Genomic DNA, 23,057 nt, shown 5'->3' on the forward strand with positions numbered 1-23,057 from the left:
AAGCAAAGGTGTGCTTTTCTCTCAAGTCAGAAACCCGTCAAAGTCATTGAAAGGGTTGTTTCCCCTTGGTAAACCATATTGACACAAGTGATCCATATACAATAAAGTACTCGGAAAATTCAAATTGAATGAGTTCAATTATAGAACTCAGTATTTTCAATCCACCTGGTTGGTTATTCATCGCGTCACCCAGATGGGATAATCTCATAGTTGGTTATTCATCGCGTCACCCAGATGGGATAATCTCATAGTTGGTTATTCATCGCGTCACCCAGATGGTTATTAATCACGCCAGGCGTATCGGGCATTTTGATACTTGTTTTCATACTTTATTTTTTCAAAACTGGTTCAGGGGAGTCAGTTTTAGGACTTCTCCATCCCCTGAACCGGTCGGACCCCGATACACTCTCTGTAAGGGCGTATCGGAAGGGTCCCAGAATGATATGTATCGGCTGATACGGGTTGACATGTAACGATACTTTGAACCTTGAATCGGGTGTATGGGAGATGACATAATTAGTGTATCTCAACTCAATTAAATTAAATTGGGCATTATTCTTTGAACTTTGAACTAATGTAATTGGGCATTATCTAAGTGTACATTTTTTTTCTTTTCATCCTATTTTCACTCTTCATTTTCTTCCTAATCCACTAGTTTTCTTCTACACTAACTCAACCATACAACCAGAACTCTATAATTAAAAGAATCCAATCTACCAATTCCAAAGAAAGTCAGAAATCCATGCTAATTAACAACTAAGATGTTTTGGGCTGTTGTATAATATTGTTTGGAATGTAACCTGAAGATAGACAACTGTAATATATTGATTCATTGCATGAACACTTTGAATGTAGATATTTGTGTTGGCAAGTTTTCATTGGATTTTTAGGCTACTATATACATTGATTCAACCAAAGCAACCAAAACACTTTGAATACAGATATCAGCATTTGGTAAGTGTTCATTCTACTTTAAATACTGGCATATTTCAACAATATAAGTTAAATGGATTATTTGAATATGATTTTATCCTCTTTTGGCCTCTGTTGTTTCTGACAAATAATCACTATATGAGTTTATTAAGACAAATAATTATTATATTATTGTGTTAAGACTCAATCTATTACGTGACTTGGGTAGACTTTGTAGAGTAGCAGAGATCACCTATATAATCACAACCATACTCACAAGGAGGAATAGGCATATCAATATCTGTATTCAAAGTGCTCTGGTTGCTTTAGTTGAGTTAGTACAGAAGAGAGGATGAGGAAGAGATAAAGGGTGAAAATAGGATGAAAAGAAAAAGATGTACAATTCAAGGATTCTTTAGCTATACAAATTAAAAGATAAATAACAAAGTTGTTAGCCTAGCGATGGGCTCTATTAAGTAAACCACTCATGAAAGGACCACTGCATGTGCAAAAACATGTGGTGATCAGTCATTGGGTCTACAACAAAGTCATTAGCCGCAAGTCTACAGCAGTTCCTGGTTCTGCAATAGGTCCAAACCCCAACCCGGATTTCCTGCCCACTCTCTCTACTCACAGTAAATTGAGGCCACACATCTCACAATACAAAATGGTGAATGTGACTACAATCAAGGTAGGTAGAGTATGGGTAGAGAGTTGTGGGCAGGAAATCCAGAATGCCCAAACCCCGTGTAGAGAGTGAAAAGTCATCAAGGCCATACACTAGGGCCCCTGGGTAGAGAGTTGTGGCCATACATTTGGCCATAGGGCAAACTTTGACATCTGATATAGTGATTTAAGCCCACCTTCAAGTAAGTTTGTATTTGTGAAACTAAGGCTTAATTTGGAAAGAGTACAAATATAAATATATACATTACAAATAGGTACAAAATAATACAAAATATAAGGTTTTACACTCTACATATTTCTATTTATACTCCTTTCAATCTGAGTCTAATGGACTTCAATAACATAGAGTGCTGTTATTAGATAAGTTAACTACTAAAGAGTAATTGTCACCATTTTTTAATTATTTTAATTCAAAAATTGTAATTTTTTTTATTGAACCACGAACAATTATCAAGATAGAATGGTTCAACGTTTTGACTGTTTGGGTCACTAACCAATTCAACGATTTTTTTTTTTAACAAAAGAATGAGTTAGAGAAAAAATGGAATTGAATAGATGACTAATTTCTAGGCCAAATGATTGACTGCCCAGGTCAAATAATATGTTCATAGCCAAAAAAAGTATAAATATTCCAATATTGAAAAATTTAACATCTACCATTAAAACCTCCAATATTATTTAATATTAGATTAATTTTCATTAAAATCTTATTTTTTCATCATTCATCATCACCATCCATGCCTTATCCCAGGATTGAGCACATGAATCCTGTTTTACAAATCCGTTCTAATCAACGTATCTACCTGGCTTCTAAAAATCAACGTATCTACTTTGATTTTTCATCATTATTGTACACTGTTGTTTTAAAATTGACAATTGTCTCCAATTCCTTGTATATTTTGTATTGGCAACTTACAAAAAAATACCAGTAAGATAGGTATAGATATTTTGAACCTATTTATTTTTCTATTTCTATAATAAGGTGAAGGGGGTACAACCTTGTGAAGAGAATGAGATGCTGCCACGTGGAGGGTGCGAATCGCCGAACCAACACGATTATTTCACTTTTTATAAGACGGTTTATTGATATCGAAAGTGTCAGGATTGCACACAAACAAGTTGCTGAAATTCCTCTTTAAAATAGAAAATAACATCAGCCCCGTTCCGCCTGTTCCTCCCACACCATTCGCAGAGTTCCAGTCCCTTAAAATTTTAATTGCAGATATGGAGTCCTTACTTACGTCCTCTTCAGTATATTTAATGGTAAAACTACAGGCTGTTCAACTCAAGCCTCCACGCAGATTTGAGTTGACAAGAATCTCGTCGAACCCCGTTAGTGTTGCTGCACTTGTTCGATCGAGTTTAGGCCCTTCCCATAGAAAACCACCCAAAAATCTCCGTTACCCGCGGCGTGCAAAGCTTCCACCGGACCCGAAGATTAACATTTTTTTGAAGAAGAATAGTCCTAGCGACACGGACTCACCTCAAATGCATTCGGATTGCTACGTGAGGCCTGAATCATCTGATAATGATGATAGTGCTGCTACCACTGATGGTTTGTTGTGGAGCCCGGATGAGATTGAAGCAATTTCATCTCTTTTCCAAGGTAGAATTCCTCAAAAACCTGGGAATCTATACAGGGAGAGGCCTCTTCCACTCCCACTTCCTTACAAACTTCGACCTTTGGGACTGCCTTCATCTAAGAAACATGTGAGAACAGTCTCCCCGACTTCGATTTCATCGAGGTTTTCCTTGTGCAAGCAAGTATATAAGAACCCACAGTTTCTTATCTCTGTAGCCAGAGAAATCAGGAGCTTACCTTCAGAGAAAGATGCGTCTGACGTTCTGGACAAGTGGGCTCGGTTCCTTAGGAAAGGGTCGCTCTCCTTAACAATTCGGGAATTGGGTCATTTTGGTCTACCTGAAAGAGCTCTACAGACCTTTTGCTGGGCTCAGAAACAACCCCATCTCTTCCCAGATGATAGGATACTCGCTTCGACGGTTGAAATCCTTGCAAGGACCCATAATTTGAAAAAGCCATTTGACTTGGAGAAGTTTACAACGTCGGCCACTCGGAGTGTGATTGAAGCAATGGCAAGGGGATTCATAAGCAGCGGCAGTTTAAATCTTGCTCGTAAGCTCCTCCTGGTTGCCAGGGATAACAAAAGAACATTGGACGCTAGCATTCATGCCAAGCTGATACTGGAGATTGGAAAGAATCCAGACAAATACAAACTTGTATGTGCTTTATTAGACGAGCTTGGAGAGAGAGATGACCTGGGTTTGGATCAGCAGGACTGTACAGCAGTCATGAAAATTTGTATTAGGCTTGGAAGATTCGACATTGTGGAGAGTCTGTTTAACTGGTTCAAGGATTCTGGGCGTGAACTGAGTGTTGTTATGTACACTACTTTGATTTACAGCAGGTATTCTGAGAAGAAATATAGGGAGGCTCTTGCTGTAGTTTGGGAAATGGAAGAATCTGAATGTGTCTTTGATCTTCCCACATATCGTGTGGTGATAGGGCTATTTGTGGCCTTGAATGATATCTCGAGAGCCATAAGATACTTTTCAAAACTCAAGGAGGCAGGGTTCACTCCAACATATGACATTTACCGAAACATGATCAAGATATATGCAGCTTGTGGAAGGTCGGCCAGGTGTAAGGAGGTCTACAAGGAGGCAGAGACGGCGGGATACAAATTTGATAAACAGATTGTTTCTCTTTTGTTGCAGGTGGAAGGAGCAGTCTGAGCCTGTTTCTTGGAAATTTCATTAACAGGAAGTAATTAGTTTACAACAGGCATGCTGTTTAACTCATTTCCAAAATACTGAGGAAGTTACCTGCCTTCTTTTTAGTTCTACTAGTTTTAGGCTTTAGCCATCCATGGACAGACATGAATAATTCATTCAAAAGTCTGCTATCAGTGAGGCAAAAAACATTACATTTAATAGTCCTGGGCCAACTCTCTGGATGTTGAACAAGCATCAGTGCATCACTCATCTGTATCATGTGAGGGGCATTTTGTTGTCAATAGTAGATGGTCTTGCCTCTACATGAGAAAGCAGCTGACTAAGAAAATTCACCTAGTAGTTGTGCTTAGTCCTGTACACAATTTTTAGTCTTATTAAATATATATAAATATGAACAGGTCAATCGTATTCATTTGATCATGTAAACTTCTCAATCTGGAATAATCCTATCCATCCCATAAAAAATCAGGTTCAGAAGAGGGTGATTTCAGTACAGACTCGATTCAAGAAGTGTGATGCAAGGGCCAGTATAGGAGTAATAGCATTGATGTGTATCATATCATATTATTTGACTTCCATGGTGGGTTGACTGCATGTACTGCCATAGCTAAGTGATTTGTAGGGCCATTTACTGCCGTAAAATATTGATTCATAAGTTATTGTGGGTTGACTGCGTTCCAGTGCTGCAAGCAATCAACTATGACAGGATAGTTCATTAGTTCTTATCTGTTGGTTAATGCTGTTCAGCTGCCCCAATATCTTTCTGATTTCAGGGTGTGAAAAGTCTCCCACTGTAAACTCATGAACTTGATCTCTGATGACCAACCAACTATTTCCTGGATCCTTCTTAACTCCAGCTTTTGCCATTTTCTGCCTCAACTCCAGAGCTTCTTCCCATCTTCCAGCCCTGGAGTAAAGATTTGATAGAAGAACATAAGAAGCATGATCATTTGGCTCCAGTTCCATTATCCTTCTTGCTGATTTCTCTCCTATCTTCAGGTTGCCATAAATCCTACAAGCACTAAGTAATGTTCTCCATGCCGACAGACATACCTTATTTTGAAGGGTCAGGTATGCCTCCTCAAGCCTTCCAGCACGACCAAATACATCAACTAAGCAGGAATAATGCTCTGATTCTGGCTCCATACCATATTTCTGCTGCATCAAATTGAAGAAGAATAAGCTCTGCTCAACAAGACCAACATGGCTACAAGCTGACAGAACTGCCAAGAAGGTGATTGTGTTTGGAATTATGCCCATCTTTTCCATTATGTTGAATGTTTCAATTGCCTCCCAAGATTTTCCATGCTGTGCAAATCCTGATAACAAAGCATTGGAAGATACCACATTTACATCTTTTTGTTCATTGAAAGCTCTTACAGAGTCCTCCATATTACCGCACTTTGCATACATGTCTACCACAGAGCTTTGGACATAGATGTCTTTATCAAAACCAAGTTTAATGGCAGATGAATGGAATTGCTTTCCCATATCGATAACTGCCAAACCAGAGCAAGCTGTAAGGCAAGATGGGAGACTAAAACTACTTAGATATATCCCAGCAGCCAACATTTCTTTGCAGAGCTTAATAGCTTCTAAGTCAATCCCGTTTTGCACGTAGTTTCCAATGATGGAACTCCACGAGACTTCATCTCTTTGAACCATGGTGTCAAAGGCTCTTCGAGCATTGTCAACTTCCCCACACTTGGCATACATGTTGATCGTAGCATTCACAACAGAAATTTCGTAACCTCTGCTCAGTTTAACAATTTCAGTGTGGATTTGAAGACCAATACCCAAATCTACTTTACTTCGACAAGATTTCAAAATTGCAATTAGAGTGGGTTCATCAGGCTTGAAAGTAGTACATTGGCGAAGTTCACGGTAGAGTTTAATGCAGTGGAGAGAAGATCCCTCTTCCATTTGAGCATAACCCGTCATCATAGAATTCCAAGAAACAAGGTCCCTGTCAGAAATCCTTTTGAAAACTTTTTCTGCATCATCCATATGGTTGAAGTCTGTATAAAGAATTAAAAGAACACTACCCACAAAACAGTCTCTTTGGTACCCATTCTTTATCATCTGGGTATGGATTTGAATTCCTGTTTTTAGATCTCCAATCTCAACACAAGCTTTAAGAGCGCTTGACAAAGCATGCTGGTCAGGCTTCAGACCTTCCGTACACATATCCTTAAACAAAATTATAGCTTCCCCTCCACCGCCATTTCTTGCATAGCCAGATATTATCGAACTCCAAACAAAACTGTCTTTTCTAGTCATTGCACCGAGAACTTTTTGCCCTGACTGCATACTGCCGCACTTACCATACACATCCACTAGAGCACTTCCAACAACGACGTCAAGTTCAGTTCCAGATTTCAAAATAAGCCCATGGATTTGGTCCACATCTCTTAAGCAATGACAACACTTGAGCAAAGTTGTAAATGTAAAATCATTTGGTTTCAACTGGTCAATTAGCTGCATTTTTGAGAACAAACTGAGAACTTTACTAGAATCACCGACCTGAGCAAACCCAGAGATCATAACGTTCCAGGTAACCGAATCTCTTCTACATAACCCATTGAAAACACGGCAAGCATCATGAAGACTACTGCCGATTTTAAAGTACATATCGACAAGAGAACTCCCTGCAAACTCATCCCTCTCAAGGCCGAAATGGACGATCAATCCATGAACTTGCAGACCCAATTCCATAAAACTGAGATTTGTACATGCTCGAATAACTACAGAAAGAGTAAACTGGTTTGGTTTTTCACCGGCTTGAAGCATTTCTTCGAACAACCGGAGTGCTGTTCGGGATAACCCGTGATGAGCGTAAGCAGAAATCATGGATGTCCATGTCACGACGTTTTTCTGTGGGGCATGATCGAACACTAGGTGCGCATGGTGTAAATCCGCGCACCTTGAGTAGAAGTTCAAGAGTGTGTTTGTCGTGTGGATCTTGGAAGTGGAATGTGAGACTATCAGCTTTGCATGTATTTGTTTGCATTTTGTAATTGATTTTGATTTTGAAAGTTTCTCAAGTATGAGAGACATCGTTTCTGCGACGTCGGTGTAATCAGCACCGGTATTGCTGTGATTTCGCTGGCGAAAGAATCCGACGATCGAACGACGGAACATTCCGATCAGACGGCCGATGTGTCATCTCGGCGTCGAGGAACTTGAAAGAAAGAAGAAATTACTACAAACATAAAAGGATGACTCGGGAGTCGGGACTATAGCGGCTAATGTTAGGCTGTTAATTAGCTGGATATCCTAAGGCTGTGTTTGGTTTTAAAGAAAAAGTGTGGAAGGGAAGGGAAGGTAGGGAAATACCTTTTTCTATCATTTCCTTCAAACTAAATGTAGCCTAAAGTTTTAGAGGTGCAAATATACAAACAACGCTTAGCCATCCATTTCACAGTTTGTGTCTCACACTCACACTCTCACCAATCTCAGTTATACGGGAATTTTCAAAAACTACGTGCACATTTAGGCTTCCTTTCGTTTACGGAACAGGGGTCTGAAATCGAAATTGGAGTGGACTATTCAGATTCTAAAAGTTTGGTTGAGCGGAATCAGAATTCCATCCCATTTTTACTGGAATAATATTCCCCCATTTAAGAAAATGATTATTCCCCGTTTCTTTTTTAAGAATGAAATTTTATTGTGTTGATTTCAATTCCTATCCCCAGTTCTATCTAAACCAAACAGATTATGAGAATAAATGATTTTAATTTCTATTTGATTCCAATTACAGACCCTTATATATATATATATATAAAACAACAATGGCATATGTGCCTAGCTAGAGGTCTGGCACTAGGCACCGGCATTGGATTTAATAGGGCCCAGCCTGAGATAGTGAGATGATACCATTCCTCTCTGGATCATATGTTTGTGGACCCCAAGAAAAATTCACACCAAATAACGCCATGTCGAAAGTGGCATATCAGTTGCCGTCTATTTGGAATTGAAAACTGCAACAGGCCTTTTATTTGAAAATATGAGCTTGAGTAAAAAATTATTCTTTTTGGAGCTAAGAATGAATTTTGAGCCTAAAAAGAGTAATTCCAAGTTTCCAACTGTTTTCATAAATCTAAACTCAAAATTGATTTAAAATCAGAAAAAATCATCAGAATTAATTCTTTGAAATTGTGTCAAAAGCAGCTATGCCTATACTTCCTAACACGTCTGGACAGTGGAGGACATAAACAGAACTCTCTGGCTTAAAAAAGATTAGAAGAACAGTACTCTCAGAAAGATCCAAAGTGAATCCATAAGTTGAATAGGTACTAAATGGTCTAATGATCCATGTTTTGTTTGGATGTGATTTGGGATTTTAAAAACAGTGTTTTGGCATGCTTTGGGGCTTAAAAGTGTTTTAACTTAAGATTGATCTGCGTTGACGGAGCGAATTGGCTTCAAATAAGCTATCAAAAGATCCAAAACTAGCTTTACCGAAAAGTCAAGCTCTGAGCTTAACTAGAGTAGTTTTTGGCTTTCCGGAATTTTCACCAAACACAGCTTGCTAGATTTTCATGTGATGCCTACCTTGCAATGTTGGAAGGATATTTCATCAGTGGTTTCTGGCATTGCAAGGTTGATCCCACATGGAAAGCGTAGAAGCAATGTTTGATGAAAAGCCCAGAAAGCCAGAATGTGCTTTAATTAAGCTAATAAATGGACATCGTGGTGAAACTAGTTTTAGTAATTTCTTTTAAGTGGCTCAGTCAAGGCTTAATCCAAGTTGAAGCCCTCCAAAACGCGCTCACGGGCTGTCTTGAAAAGCAGCTCCTATCAAACGCTGCAACATTTTTTTCTGCCGCATTTTTGTTTTCCAAAGACGAAAGCCAAGCCTATCCAACTTGAAGTGGGCCGAGACGTAAATCCGAACGGAAATTTAGCAATGTCTATGGAGCATTACAAAAATTATTGCTCACAAATAACTAACAATATAGTTTGACTCAGACTGAGCTGGACCGCCTGAGGCGTTAACCCAAACCAACCACAGCTTGGGCTTGATTTTGATCAGCAAGGTTCAGTCTCAAGCAGATCAAGTTGTAATGCATACACAGCCATCTCAAATGTGTGCAACAGCCAAACCCTCTCTCAGACTCAGTCCAGCATCATCGGCAGTATCCCTGATGATGCAGGTAACTTTTAAAGAATCACATATTACAGAAATGACAGAGTAGAACATATAAACATTAACCCTCTCAAGGCATGCCAAGAGAACCTGACAGCGATAACTGTACTGGTGACCGAGCCCTGCTGTAGACCAAAATTACTGCTTTTATTCTTAGCAATATAAGTTGGATCAAGAATTGACCTCACCAACTCAATCTAGTGCGCCTTCTCTATCTCGAATTTTAGAGAGTGCTCTTTCCAAATTTCTTTTTCAAGATATCTCTCAAAAATGCTTACTTCCCCACTTTCTTTCGCAGACACTGCTGCAGTGCTTCTAGTTCCATAACGCCCCTAGATATTGGAGAAAAACTCAATAATATATCTGGATCCAGAAAATAACTTTAGAACTAAGGAAGGAAACAGAAGAATTTACCAATGAAGTGTCTACTTCTACAAAAATGGAACTTGTATTGAATTCCCACTCGAGGGAGTGGATTCGTGGTAGCTTGCTTTGATCTGCTTTAACTGTATCCTTCATCAATTGTTCAACCATCTCCTTTACAGGGACTTCATCTTTGCCATATTTACATAGCAGTTCTTTGAAATTCTGACCCAACCGCTGTGCCTGCAAGGAGAATGGATTTTCAAAGTTGGTTATTGACATAAAGAGTTGAGAGGGGTCAGGCGATGGACACCAATATAGTTACAGAGACAGCATAATAATTCTCTTCATTGTTGTCATTTGGTACGATGATCAAGGAATTGTACTCCAGTCCTGAATTGAAATTCAACCTTCACTATCTGACAATGAACCGCTTCCATTTGGCTCTTATATTTTCTACTCAAGCGTATCTCTAACCAATTTGTACATAATTGCTGATAACATAGTGAGAACTAGTGGATCTTAGAAAAACAGATAGTTAGCTGATTGACTAAATGGGTGTGAATATAGGTTTGGGAGTTAATATGCGTATAGAAAATTCTAGGTGTGGCCCCACATGGGCCAAGCATGTGGAGCCACATGCCTCCTGAAGCAACGTGATCAAAGCATCATTAGAGTGGCAGTAGCAGTATTCCCTACCTTCTAGGAGGGAAACATGAACCATATGCACATTTCTCTTTACTAACTATACAACCTGAAATGAGAGTAAGCCAGTTGCAGCAACACCCCTGATCATACCTCCTGAAGCAAATTACCTCTCCCAATCCCTTCTATTGCAAGTATTTTCTGCCTCATTTGCTGATTTTGGCACCCACATGACAGTTTGGTGGTTCAACTGGACCAGTAGAGCCATGAAATCAAAATGGTGATGTATTTAATTACTTCAAAAGACAATATGTATAGGAGAGTTAAAAGGGTATTCTGCTGCCTTCTTCTGGCCTACCATTTCATAGCTATTTAAAGTGAAAAAAAAAAAAGAAGTTTTCCAAAGAATAGTAGTAGTTGCTGTAAACAAATTTATTTTCTTGGATCTTGAAAAAAAAAAAGGTGATTGTTGGATAAAGCTGGAAAGAAAGAACTGCAGAGATGGAAGCCAAAATAAAATTGAATAGAAGGAAAACCAACAGAAGGAAGTTTCTCATCAACTGAGACTTGCAAATCTGAAAAGAAAAAAAAAAGGAAAAAGATGCCCTAAAAGTATGCAGGGAGATAAGCAGAAGCTGAAGATTTATGAATCACCTCCCCCACCCCACCAAACACAGAAAGGAAAAAAAATATTACCGAGTGCTGATCATGGCTATGTGGATCTTGGAAGGGGTTACCCAATGCTGATCCTGACCATGCATGGTATTGGGAGGGGTGGATAGTATATGGACCTACCACCAGCATTTTTTGCACAAAATGGATACTCTTAGACTCAACCCCATATTCCCATGATTATTAGTCTGAGATTTGTCCACGTCAAACAGTGGTCCCTCCACGTGTAAAAAGAAAGAAATCAATGCAAAAGTCAAGAAAGGTTCGATGAACACTTCAAACAGGGTAAAGTATCAAAACTTTTGGGATCTCTCTCTCTCCACACACACACCCCCTCACCCCTCTATTTTTTCTCCCTTTGCCAAATCTTGTGTGAAACATGGATAAAAACCATCAAATTCACACTGTAAAACTGTGAAAACTATTAGAAAAATAAAATAATCTGCAAACAGAAGTCCAATACATCAACCAAACTGAATGGTTCAACTTCAACCCTCTAAAGAGTCCAGTTCGTGTTGAACAAGATATGAGGCATGCTAACAGGCATCACAAAGGCTTCATCATGGGCTTCAACCATACAGCCAACAGGGCATAACTCTGTCAGCTTTTGTCTGCCAGTGTCATCTATAATGGATCCCACCATGTATACAGTCAGTTAAGTGTAAGCTTTGGTAATACCTTCTAGATTCTAGAATACCATGCTTGAAATTAATGCATATAGATATAGCCATATAAAATCTTTTACATACTTTCCAATACTAGAGTCCCTTAGGCTATGTTTGGTTTGAAGGAAAAGGTGAGGAAAGGAAATGAAAGGTAGGAAAACCAATACAAGGTTTGTAAAGATTCATTGCATTTCCTTTCCTTTCCCTACTTTTTCCTTCAAACCAGACACAGCCTTAGTGTAAATGGGTTACTATGTATATATTTATAATCTTTTGATTTACTTCAAAACAATTACCTTATCTTTTAACATCATCATCATCATCAACAACAACAACAACAATAAGAATGTATGTTGAACCGTATCATTGAGTTAAATTAAAGTAAATTATTTTTATGTAATCATAGTTTTACTAAAATGATCCTCTATTTCTATAATTGCTACTTTAAAGGGGTCAAGCATTGTCCTATTTCCTTGGTCGAGTTTAACTAACCAACCTATTACCTGATCATCCACCCACATATCATCCCCCCCTCAACCCTTCAAACCTGACATATGACCTATATCCTATTTTCTCTTGCTGTAGTTGGAAATTATTTGGTATCACTTCCAATTACATGTAAATTTCTCAATGAACACATCCAACTTTTAGTCAACATGTAAAAATGACATTCTTCATTGAGAATTACTTTTGGATAAACATCATTTTTTAATCTTTTTGGACACATCAGAGCAGTAAGTGGGTAATGCTAGTCAATATAGTGCCATGAGAGAATTCTATGCAGCACAAACCTACTATCTAGTTTATGGTTTATCACATTCACAACCAGTGCAAGAAGATGCTGGTTCAACACCAACCTCTACTAGTGTAGACCTACTGTAATTGGAAATCTCCTTTGCACAATCATAGGGTGACCTCTCTTCTTCACTTTCTCAATTTTTCTCATGTGCCTTATACGCTTTATCTCATGATTCTTGATGCAACTGTATATGTCTCCTTTCCTGTACACATGCACTGTAGTGGTTATCTATTTTCTTTTTTTTTCTCTCTTTGTTGTTTTCTTTGTCCTTGAATTTTGTTGGGCAACTTTAGTTAATTATGGCAATCCAACATCCCACATACATTTCCAAAACAATGCCAGGATAGTATACAGTTTTAAATCACTTATTGTCAGCTGTCATTTAGACATCCACGAGTTCATAAATCCATCCATAGATACAGCCATGAATTCTTTTGATAATTAAAGTTTCCAACATACTTGGTATGGCCACGTACCCTAAGAAAACCATTTACCCTGTTTCATAGCATATATTGTGTATTTGGATTCATGATCTTATCATATGGAGAAATCAGTTATATGGTTGAGAATCAGGCTTTTGGTTTACAATCATATATAGGTGATGTGATATTCAAAAGTTTCATAACTACCTCAAAATACATAAAATGTTCATGACTAGAAGCAAGATTGGGCACACACTCTGATAGTTTATTTTGGCTTGAGGGGCCAATGCTTGTTATAATGGTAAAATCTCAGGTTGACATGCATGAGAATGCCAGTTCAAGTCTGAGAGCAGCCACTTTGTGCAAAAAATGCCAAAATTTAGGTCCCTATCCAGTCAACCCTTCCAAGACCCTGGATAGTTGGGACCAACATTGGGTAATAACCCTTCTCAATCAGTGGCATGGATCAGGTTTGAGTAGAAGAGGTAAAGTGTACTGGCAAACTGTGTTACATACAGTATTGTGGGGAATTTGGGAGGAAAGAAACAGGTGCGTATTTGACAACAAAAGCAGATCTCTTGAAGAATTAATTTCAGATATCTCCTTTTATTGCAACTTTTGGACAGTTAATTCTGAGCTGTTCCAAGGACTCTCTCTCTCAATGACCTTAACAGAAATATCCAAACAATCTTGTTTCCTCCAACCTACCCTCAACCAATCCAAAGACTACAGATATCGCGTAATGAAGGAGGGATGATTTTAAACTTTGATGGAAGTGCTGCAGGCAATCCTGGTATAGCTGGGATAGGGGGTATTTTGAGGGATGATCTGGGTAATATCTGTTGGGTTTTCAGTGGCCCAATAGGTAGTGCTGATTCAACAAAGGCTGAAGTGATGGCAGCTCTCACTGGAATCAGAAGAATAAAAAGATTGGGCATTCAGAACTTATCCATTGTAGGAGATTCTTCTAATACTATCAAATGGCTAAAGGACAAGGAGGGGGGTCCTTGGAGGTTGAGTCGTTATCTGGCTGAGGCAAGAGACTCCTTGGAAAATATAAATGCAAAACTGCTGTGGATACCAAGGGAGTTGAAGCATATTGCAGATGGATTAGCTAAAATTGGAGCAAGATTAGAAAATCTGTAAAGCAACAGGCTTCCCCCCTTGTAATTTTGCTTTTCTGCTGTCTGAGTTCTTCTTCTGTGTAGTACATCTGCTCATGTACTTCCTGTTATTTCTAATGAAATCTGGTTAACTTTTTCTCAAAAAAAAAAAAAAAAACATTGGGTAATAACCCTTTATATGGCATATATTGAATGGGTAATTTATGAGAATGCACTTGAGAAAATGTCATCAGTAGCAGTTAACTCTTCCACTGCAAGTGGCAAATTATTGCCATGTCATAGATTTATCATTTATGGTTCACTAGCTACTATAGCAGATATTTTGATATGCTAATCATTGATGCCATTGCAAGAGTACTTGGCACATCATGGTTATCATTAAGTCGTCTTCTGCCCTTTGCTTGTATCTAAATTAAACTAAAACTTATCATGTGCATATAGGAAAATTTATCTTAATTGTCCTGAAGAATTTTTTGAAAAAGATGGTAACTTATTAATGAAACAGTGGGTACATAAGAAGATGTACACAGAAATTACAACTCAAATGTTAAGTAGGAAGAAAGCTATCACTAAACAAGAAGTCCCTGTGAGCACCAGCTCTAGAAGAAATCTGGCCCAAGAAACTCAATACCAAATGAAGCAAGGAGAAATGACTCCAAAAACACTAAGAAAACAACTCCTAATGCAATCAATGATTGAGACTGGACTATGACAAGGATTCCTGCCTAGTGTAATGATCACCCTGTAAAAGGCAAAAAGCTGCCTAAAACCTTCTTTGTAAGCTGTTATAGTTCTTGGGACTCCCAAATACCATCTATCAAGTTAAATAGCTTCACAAACTACATAGTAGCATAGAGAGAGGAAAAACAGAACACTCTTCTAGTAAAAAAAATATTTGGATGGATAAATTGTACTACATGGACTGGAGTTGGTTTACATATTGCTTTGTGGCCAGTATTGGAGGTTCGTATCATGGATGTTTACCACTTTCAATTTCAGCTCTGTTTGAATTCAAAAAAGATAAATTTTACTACATGGACCGGAGTTGGTTTACATATTGCTTTGTGGCAGTATTGGAGATTCCTATCACTGATGCTTACTACCTTCAATTTCAGCTCTGTTTTAATTCAACAAGGAGAAAATGACGATTCACAAATTTATAATTGAGAGAAAAAAGGAAGAGATAAAAAAAAAATTAAATGGAAGTGGAAAAATCTACCTCACCATAATACTCTGCCAAACTAGGGATATTGATAGTTTCTTACCTTATGCCATGGGGAGTCAAGCCTTGCATTTGAGAGCACATGAATACCTGGTGAAACCACTTCAATGGAAACAGGCTTTCCTTTTGGTCTGTTAGATATATAAACCATAGCTTTGGAACAAAAATCTGTTAATATTAGGTTGAACCCATTATACTGATCTGCTTCCTCTGCCACTTCCTCTGCAAACTCCAGGGGACTCTTGCTGCTCTACAGCCAATAGAAAAGCAAAAAACAAAAGATCAATAAAGTGAAATAGAGGTGAATTATAACCATTTGAGATACTCCAAGGGGATTAACCCGTTAAGACTGGTATAGAGGAAAATAAGTTGTAAAGAAAATAACAAATGGCCTGGTGACCAGTAACCAAGCAAGATAATATAAAAAAGAATGGGTCATAACCACATGCTGGACCTGCAGTTACTTTCCATTGAAAAGAAGCAGAAAGAACAATGGACCGAAGCTGAATAAAAATAAGAAACCTATCAATGGACTCAAAGCCTTGTCCCAACTATATGGGGTTGGCTACATGAATCCTGTTTAGCCATTGTGTTCTGTTCAGTACCATATCCTTCATTAAACTATTGGTACTTAAATAATTTTTTATTACTTCTTAAGTTCTTTCAGTTTTTCCCCTAGCTCTTCTATCCCTTTCAACTTGTAACAAGTCACTTTTCCTAATAGGTGCTATAGATGGTCTTTTATGCACGTGACCAAACCATCTCAATTTACTTTCTCTCATTTTATCACTTATTTGAGTTACTTCTAGGTTCCCTCCTATGACTTGATTCCTAACCCTGTCCTTTCTAGTCTTACCACTCATCCATCTAAGCATTCACATTTCTACCACACTCGTTTTTTTTTTTTGGACATGCTGTTTCTTAACTGCTCAACACTCTACTCTATACAACATAACTGGCCTCACAACTGTTTTATAGAATTTTCCTTCTAGCTAAAGTGCTATTCACCTATCACATAAAGACACCAGATGCACCCCTCCATTTTTCCCATCCTACTCTAATTCTATGGGCAACATCCTCCTCAATCCCCCCTTTATTATGGATCATTGAACCAAGGTAATGAAAGGGGTCACATTGATTTATCTTTTGGTCCCCGCTCCTAAGTGTATCCTAATTTGCACTTCTGTTATTATTAATTTTGTATCGTGTATTTTTTGTTTTAGTCCTATTTATTTTAAAGCCTCTTGTTTCTAATGCAGTTGTCTATAAACCTGATTTTGCATGGTGATTAAGAAAACTATATACAGCAGATATCAGCCACTAAAGGAAATAAAATGTATTTGGAGGGAAAACAAATTCAAAAGAGAACAAATCAAAGGGGGGCGATTAGATCAAGTGTGATCTCTAAAAAACAATTGGACATCAAAGAGAACCATGGGTGGTTGTTCCCTCTCAACAAAATCCAAGTAATTAAGACCATAGCTCGGAATCAACAGGAAATTCAAACAAACATATGAAATGTTGGTAATGGATGGAGAAAATTACCTCCAAGAAACGCACAGGCAAGTCACCTCTGCTCTTTGCTTCGGGGACAGGGTTAAGTTCGAGTACATTTGTTAGAAATGCCAACTTTCCTTCTCTTGTACAGGCTAGCCATGTCCCCCCTGCACGCTCATCTCTTCCACCCATTATTTTACAACCTTCCCACCATGATATTGGTTTCGTAGGCCTTGATATATCCAACATAGACATACCCATCACAACCAACTCCGTGAAATCACATAAATGAAACCAAAACATAAGAACTTCACTGAAAATGAAATACAATTTACCTGTTATGATATTCATCTCTGTTGAGCAAGAGAAGAAATGGGTAGAGAGGGTGATCTTGCCAAACAAACACAGCTATGCACATACTATCTAACTTAAATACAATCAAAATAACATTAGCAAAATCAAAAGGAAATATTCGAGGGGGCGAAATCCTATCAAACTATCAACTTTTGGAGATTCATTAGCCCAGTTTTGCATTTGGTGGATTCACTTTCAAAATTTTCTATGTTTAAGGTCACTTTGAATTGATCTTTTAAGGTTTTGGAATCCTTTGCATTGTTTACCCTTCCCATGACCATGACTACAAAATTATTTTGTCTAATTAGTGACATCTAGAAAAAATAACTCGGCAATGGAGCCATTATAGCCACTGGTTTTTAAGTCAATGGTTCGACCGTTCGGTTCGAATGGATGGCTCATTCTAATAACAAAAATTAAAAAAAATAAAAAATGGTCAAAAACCGTTGAACGAATCGACCGCCCAAGTCACAAATCATGATGATCTCTTTCAAGTCTTTATATGAGTTTCAATACTTTGGTACTTATAATGTCAAGATTCTTATTAAAAAACCATTGTCTTTTTTAATGTAACAAATGGCAATGTTACAACTCCAGCCCCTGCGAAGCAAGGGCCCCTCCACTAATATATATATTAATACAATACTGAAAGAGCTTTGATCAATCAAATCACATGAGTTTTGATATAGAGATTCATTGATTATAAATTTTTTTTTCTTTTTTCGGTTATTGTTTAGTCTACCCCATAAATTTTAGTACAATTTATATAGTTGGAACATCAACTGACAAAGTGGTGAATTAATCAAAATTTAAGGGAAAAAATAAAAAATAAAAGTTGAGGTGGGTTGAACTCTAAATATTCCCAAGTTTCCCATATCATAGTTGAATTGATGACCAATTCAAATGTCCAAATACAACCAAGGCTTAGTTTGGGAAGAGTGCAAATACAAAGTTTATGGTGCAAAAATTAAAATGACTATATACAAACACGTAGAGTGCAAAATCTTGTATATCAATATTATTTTAATGTATTTACACTTAAGGGCAGAGCCAACTATATGTACATTTTGCTAAACCACCATTTATATAGTTGTTTGGCCCTCCTCAAATTTGAACATAGATGTTAAGGATCATTTTGTATTGCTCCTCCAACTCCTATAATTTTTAAAAATAAATATTTATTTTCCTTTAAAAAAATTGTGATATATCCAAACCTTCCAACCCTGCTTTTACTCCTTGTTACATTGTTTTTGTTTAACTCCGCCCCCCCCCCCCCCCTAAATGAAAAAAAGAAAATCCCTAGCCCCGCCACTCTTTGCATTATATATATCCTTCCAAATTGAGCCTTAAGCTATGTTTGGTTGTAGCGTAAATTTATTTGCACTAATATAAATGCATAGGAGTGTAATGAAAAAAAAAAGAGCAAATTCTCATTTAATATTGTTCTGGGTTTTTACTTTATTTACTTCATGTCTTAATTTTCTCCATTTGTAATGCAATCAAACAAAATAAGCTAAAATGTGAAACTAAAATAGGTCAGAATTTACACAAATCAATTATAATGTTACAACTTGCATTAGTGCAATTTTATTTGCATTTGCAACTAATCACAACCTCAAGTACAAATATAAATATGTCGAGTGCAAAAACTTGAATTTTATATTATTTTATAATGTACCGGCACTATACATATTTGTGTACTCCTTCCAAACGAAGCCTTAACAAAATCTCTTTTGGTTTATTGCAAAAACATGAAAATTATAAAAAAAAAACATGTATATAATTGCTTCCAGTCTTCATTTTTTTCCTAGTGTCATGCATCATTGATAACTTCCCCGACCCCCTTCTTCCCCAAAGTGTTGGTTGCAGAATCAAATATTAGAACAAACCAGCTAACACACCAATGAGCCAGCCCTCGGTTGGTTCTGGTGTTAATCGGTTTATTAGTATTAATTCATTTATTAATATGGAACTAACATAATCGATTCAGTTTTGTTGGTTGACTTGACCCATTGACAACTTTTAGTTTTGCTGTTTTAGACTTTGTTAATTCTAAAAGAGGGGAGTAAGTTTATGCAACTAGTGGTTTTTAATACAAAAGAAACTTGAAAAATATAAAGATTGGATAAAAACGAAAAAGCAAATATACATAAAATGATAAAAATTCAAAAATTGTATATTATAGAAAAAAGTAAAAAATTGTAGAAAAACACAAGAAAGTGATAAATTTTCAAAAAGATAATAAAAACCTACACAAAAATACATAAAATGATAAAAATTAAAAAATATGAACAAAAAAAGCAAAAATAAAAATAACTAATTATATATTTTAGAAAAAATAAAAAATTACAAACAAACTAATAAAACGATAAAAATTTTCAAAAAATAAACAAAAATTATACATTGAATCCGAAGATTGTTGCAACAAAAAAAAATCAAACAATTAGATAAACAATTACAATTTTTTTTTTTGCATAAATTTGTAGAACCCTCAATGGGGATATACATTCCAGATTCAAAAGAATACATTGCAAATGTTTCAAAACATAAACAAATCTTTGAAATTTATGATCGTCTTCTTTCAAATCTCCAAACTAGTAGATTGTCTTCTTCAATATTTGAGCGAGAGAGAAGGTGCTACGATGGCAACAAGATCCAAAAGAGGTGGTGTAATGGCGGCAAGATATGAGCCTGAGAGAGGGTGGTGCGGCAACCTTCAAGAATGAGGGAGAAGGTGGTGCAATAGTTAGATCTGTGTGAGAAAAGGTGGTGCGGCGGCCAGATTTGAGCAAAAGAGTGTGATGCAGTGATTAACTTCAAGATCTAAGCGAAAGAAGGTGGTACAACGACCAGCTTTGAGAAAGAGAGAGGGTGATGCAGTGACTACCTTCAAGATCTGAGCGAGAGAAGGTGGTGCGGTTGCTAGATCTAAGCGAGATAGAGGGTGACATAGTGGTTACCTTCAAAATTTGAGCAAAGGAAGGTGGTGCGGCTATCAGATCTGAGCGCGAGAGAGGGTGATGTAGTGACTACCTTCAAAATTTGAGGGAGGGAAGATAGTTTTAGTCTAACCCTAACCTAAATGGCTCTTTTCCCCTAATTCACCATTAAAGGGTAATTTGGTCATGAAAAGTGTTATTTATGCTGACATGGCCATTTATGTTAAGAAACATTGACGATGCACTAACAAAATGTGAGTTTTGGAAAATAAAACTCATTTAACATGGTGAGTTTTTGGACAAAGCTGTGGTGAGTTTAAGAGAATTCATAAAAAGTGAGGTGAATTTTGGACAAATTCCCTTGAATTGAATTAGATATAGTAAGATCCAAAGTCGATTCATTCATATTTAAGTTCGAATTGGATCATATCATTGGATTTATATTAAATTTGAATTAAATTAGGATTGCAATGGGATATTAAATGGTGTTGATAAATTAAACTAAAAATGACTAAAATATCATGCCTTATTAATAAAATAAAGTACAAAAGTCTTTAATATTGTATTTCACGAACCAGATATGTATGAAATTTGATCATAATAAGCACATATGAACTCATACTTTTAAATCAAATAGAAATCCATTTCATTCCTTTCCTATAAAGGGATTGAATTCGATTATACAAATCTATCTATCTATCTATATCTATACACACACACACACACTACAAGACAGTAGTGTAGAATTTTTTTCCTGTTTTATTTATTTTTATTTTTTATTTTATGTCATTTTTGAAACAACCAATGAGATGCTTTCTTTCCCCATCAAATATTACCTAAATCATATCCTCTCATAAAATTTCTCCTAAACTACCGCCCCCACTATCCCCCACCTTCTCCTAAATTATCTATAGTTTCTATTTATTCTCTCCCCAACTTTTTATCTATATCTATTTAAAAAAGTTCAAATTAAAAATTTAAAAAATATTTAAATATTCTAACAAAATTATATAATAAATTTAAATATTTATTAAAAGAAAAAAAATAATTATAATAGATTTAATATATTCATATTATTAATAATTTTATATTTTTACAAAATTCTTCATGAAATTATATACTAACATTACAAATTATGATTTTCTAGATGATTAAATTTAAATATTATTAAAATAATAAAAAATAACATAAAAAATTAAAATATTATTTCAAAAAAAATTAATAACTAAAAAGTCTTAAATAAAAAATACTAAAAATATCTAAATAATTATATAACCAAGTATTTGATGTTATGAAATAACTTCAAAATAAATAAATTTCAAATAACAGAAAATTATATATTTTAAATAGTTAAATAACGAAATTATATTTTACAAAGTGAATAACAGAATTATGTAATAATAATATAAATTATAATTTTATGGATTATTAAATACAATAAATAATTAATGTTTTAAAATTTATATAGTGATATCATTTAAATAACTAAATAACATTGTAAATAACTATTTTCAATTATATCAATTAATAATTATAGAAAATAACATTCAAAAAAGCAATATCTATTATTTATTGTGTTTTTTGAAAAATATATTTTCAATAATTAAGTATAAGCTTATTTTTGTTTTGTTATTTAATAGAAAATTTTTGATAATTATTGGAAATTAATTACTATTATTTAACTTTTTAAATTTAATTTATTGTACTTATTGTATTTTTGTTATATTTTATTGATTAATATTTATTAGAGATTAGACTATTGTTTGGGATTATACTATTTCATGACTAATTTAATATATTTTTTAGTATTCATTGTATTTTTGTAATTATTGTAATTATTGCATTTTATTAGTTATTTATTGAATTTTCATTATCAATATATTTCAATAATAGTGTATTTTCACTATAAATTTTTAATAATTATTGGAGATTAAACTATTGTTATTTATTAGAGATTAGACTATTAATTTAGCTAAAATTAAGAGTGTTTATGGGTTGGTTGAGATCGATTATAGGGTGTTTGGCCAACCAAATTGACTTGGTCAGGTTGGATAGTTGGTCACCCTATATCGACTGATCGTTAGTGAAGGGTTGTATCGGTTTAGGTCAATTTTCAGCTTGGTCGATCGGTTCAAAACATTTAAACTAAAAAAATATAAATATAAATTAAAAAAATTATAGTGACATTATTAAAAAATAAATTTAAAATTATAATATAAATATTTTAAACAAAAAAATATGGAAATTTTCATACTTTCCGTATTAATATATAAAATCGTTTGATTTTGATTGAATTTACAAATAGAAACCAACCCAAAATAGGTAGGTTGGGAAATTGTTAAAGCAAAGCCAACTTAGAAAACTGATTAACATAGGTCTAGTTGGTTGGTTGGTTGATTTCATTAGTTTGATGAACAAGTTCCACTTAAATTAATTATTATAATTTTTGTATTATAAAAAAATTAAAAATAATATATGAGATATAAATAAATATTAATTATTGAAATAAAATAAAATATAAAATAATTATATACTCCTATGTCTTTCTATTTTTTTAACTTTCACTTAAATTCAATTAACTCATCGGGTAACCAGATTTTGCAGCCCCTTACTTTTCTTTTGCCATGCAGATTGCAGAAAAGACGTGTCCACTTTTGATAGACTACTGTTAATCTTAAAGACTGCTGCTTTCATTTGTCCTGTCCAAAAATAACTCTTGAGTGGGGTAACGAATAATATCATTTGATTGTTTCTTTTTGTTTAGCAGTTGAGGGACCCACATGTTGAACATCTTGGATTTATTCGGATGGTGGAGTGCAGCTCTTGTATGATAAAGTCAGACCTACAAAAAAA

At 35.5% G+C, this 23,057-nt stretch overlaps 3 protein-coding genes across 3 annotated transcripts; 1 reads left to right on the forward strand and 2 right to left on the reverse strand.

The window, feature by feature from the left end:
* The first annotated feature begins 2,823 nt into the window (after positions 1-2,823).
* EMB975 (Tetratricopeptide repeat (TPR)-like superfamily protein) lies at positions 2,824-4,765 on the forward strand. The gene has a single exon (XM_088942952.1). The coding sequence runs from the start codon at positions 2,824-2,826 to the stop codon at positions 4,351-4,353; it is 1,530 nt and encodes a 509-aa protein (XP_088799078.1). The 3' UTR covers positions 4,354-4,765.
* A 10-nt stretch (positions 4,766-4,775) lies between these two features.
* LOC148849760 (pentatricopeptide repeat-containing protein At4g21300-like) lies at positions 4,776-7,747 on the reverse strand. Its single transcript, XM_088942951.1, has one exon. The coding sequence runs from the start codon at positions 7,492-7,494 to the stop codon at positions 5,047-5,049; it is 2,448 nt and encodes an 815-aa protein (XP_088799077.1). The 5' UTR covers positions 7,495-7,747; the 3' UTR covers positions 4,776-5,046.
* Positions 7,748-9,239: 1,492 nt separating this feature from the next.
* On the reverse strand, positions 9,240-17,440 carry LOC148849761 (uncharacterized). The gene is made up of 5 exons (XM_088944346.1): positions 17,247-17,440; positions 16,960-17,143; positions 15,458-15,664; positions 9,917-10,108; positions 9,240-9,834 (listed from the first exon to the last, which is right to left on the reverse strand). The coding sequence occupies exons 1-5, from the start codon at positions 17,327-17,329 to the stop codon at positions 9,700-9,702; spliced, it is 801 nt and encodes a 266-aa protein (XP_088800472.1). The 5' UTR covers positions 17,330-17,440; the 3' UTR covers positions 9,240-9,699.
* Positions 17,441-23,057: the final 5,617 nt, after the last annotated feature.

The sequence above is a fragment of the Nelumbo lutea genome, chromosome 5 (assembly GCF_056320005.1).
Source record: "Nelumbo lutea isolate HS-2025 chromosome 5, American lotus-T2T, whole genome shotgun sequence".
NCBI classification, from domain to species: domain Eukaryota; kingdom Viridiplantae; phylum Streptophyta; class Magnoliopsida; order Proteales; family Nelumbonaceae; genus Nelumbo; species Nelumbo lutea.

Bases quoted from the DNA above. Each gene is read 5' to 3' on its own strand.
- LOC148849760 (XM_088942951.1), bottom strand. From the start codon at position 7,494: ATGTTCCGTCGTTCGATCGTCGGATTCTTTCGCCAGCGAAATCACAGC.
- EMB975 (XM_088942952.1), top strand. From the start codon at position 2,824: ATGGAGTCCTTACTTACGTCCTCTTCAGTATATTTAATGGTAAAACTA.
- LOC148849761 (XM_088944346.1), bottom strand. From the start codon at position 17,329: ATGTGCATAGCTGTGTTTGTTTGGCAAGATCACCCTCTCTACCCATTT. The intron at 15,665-16,959 runs GTAATTTTCTCC...TATTGGCTGTAG, and splicing joins TGCCTGTGCGTTTCTTGGAG to AGCAGCAAGAGTCCCCTGGA. The intron at 9,835-9,916 runs GTAAATTCTTCT...TCCAATATCTAG, and splicing joins TAGAAGTAGACACTTCATTG to GGGCGTTATGGAACTAGAAG.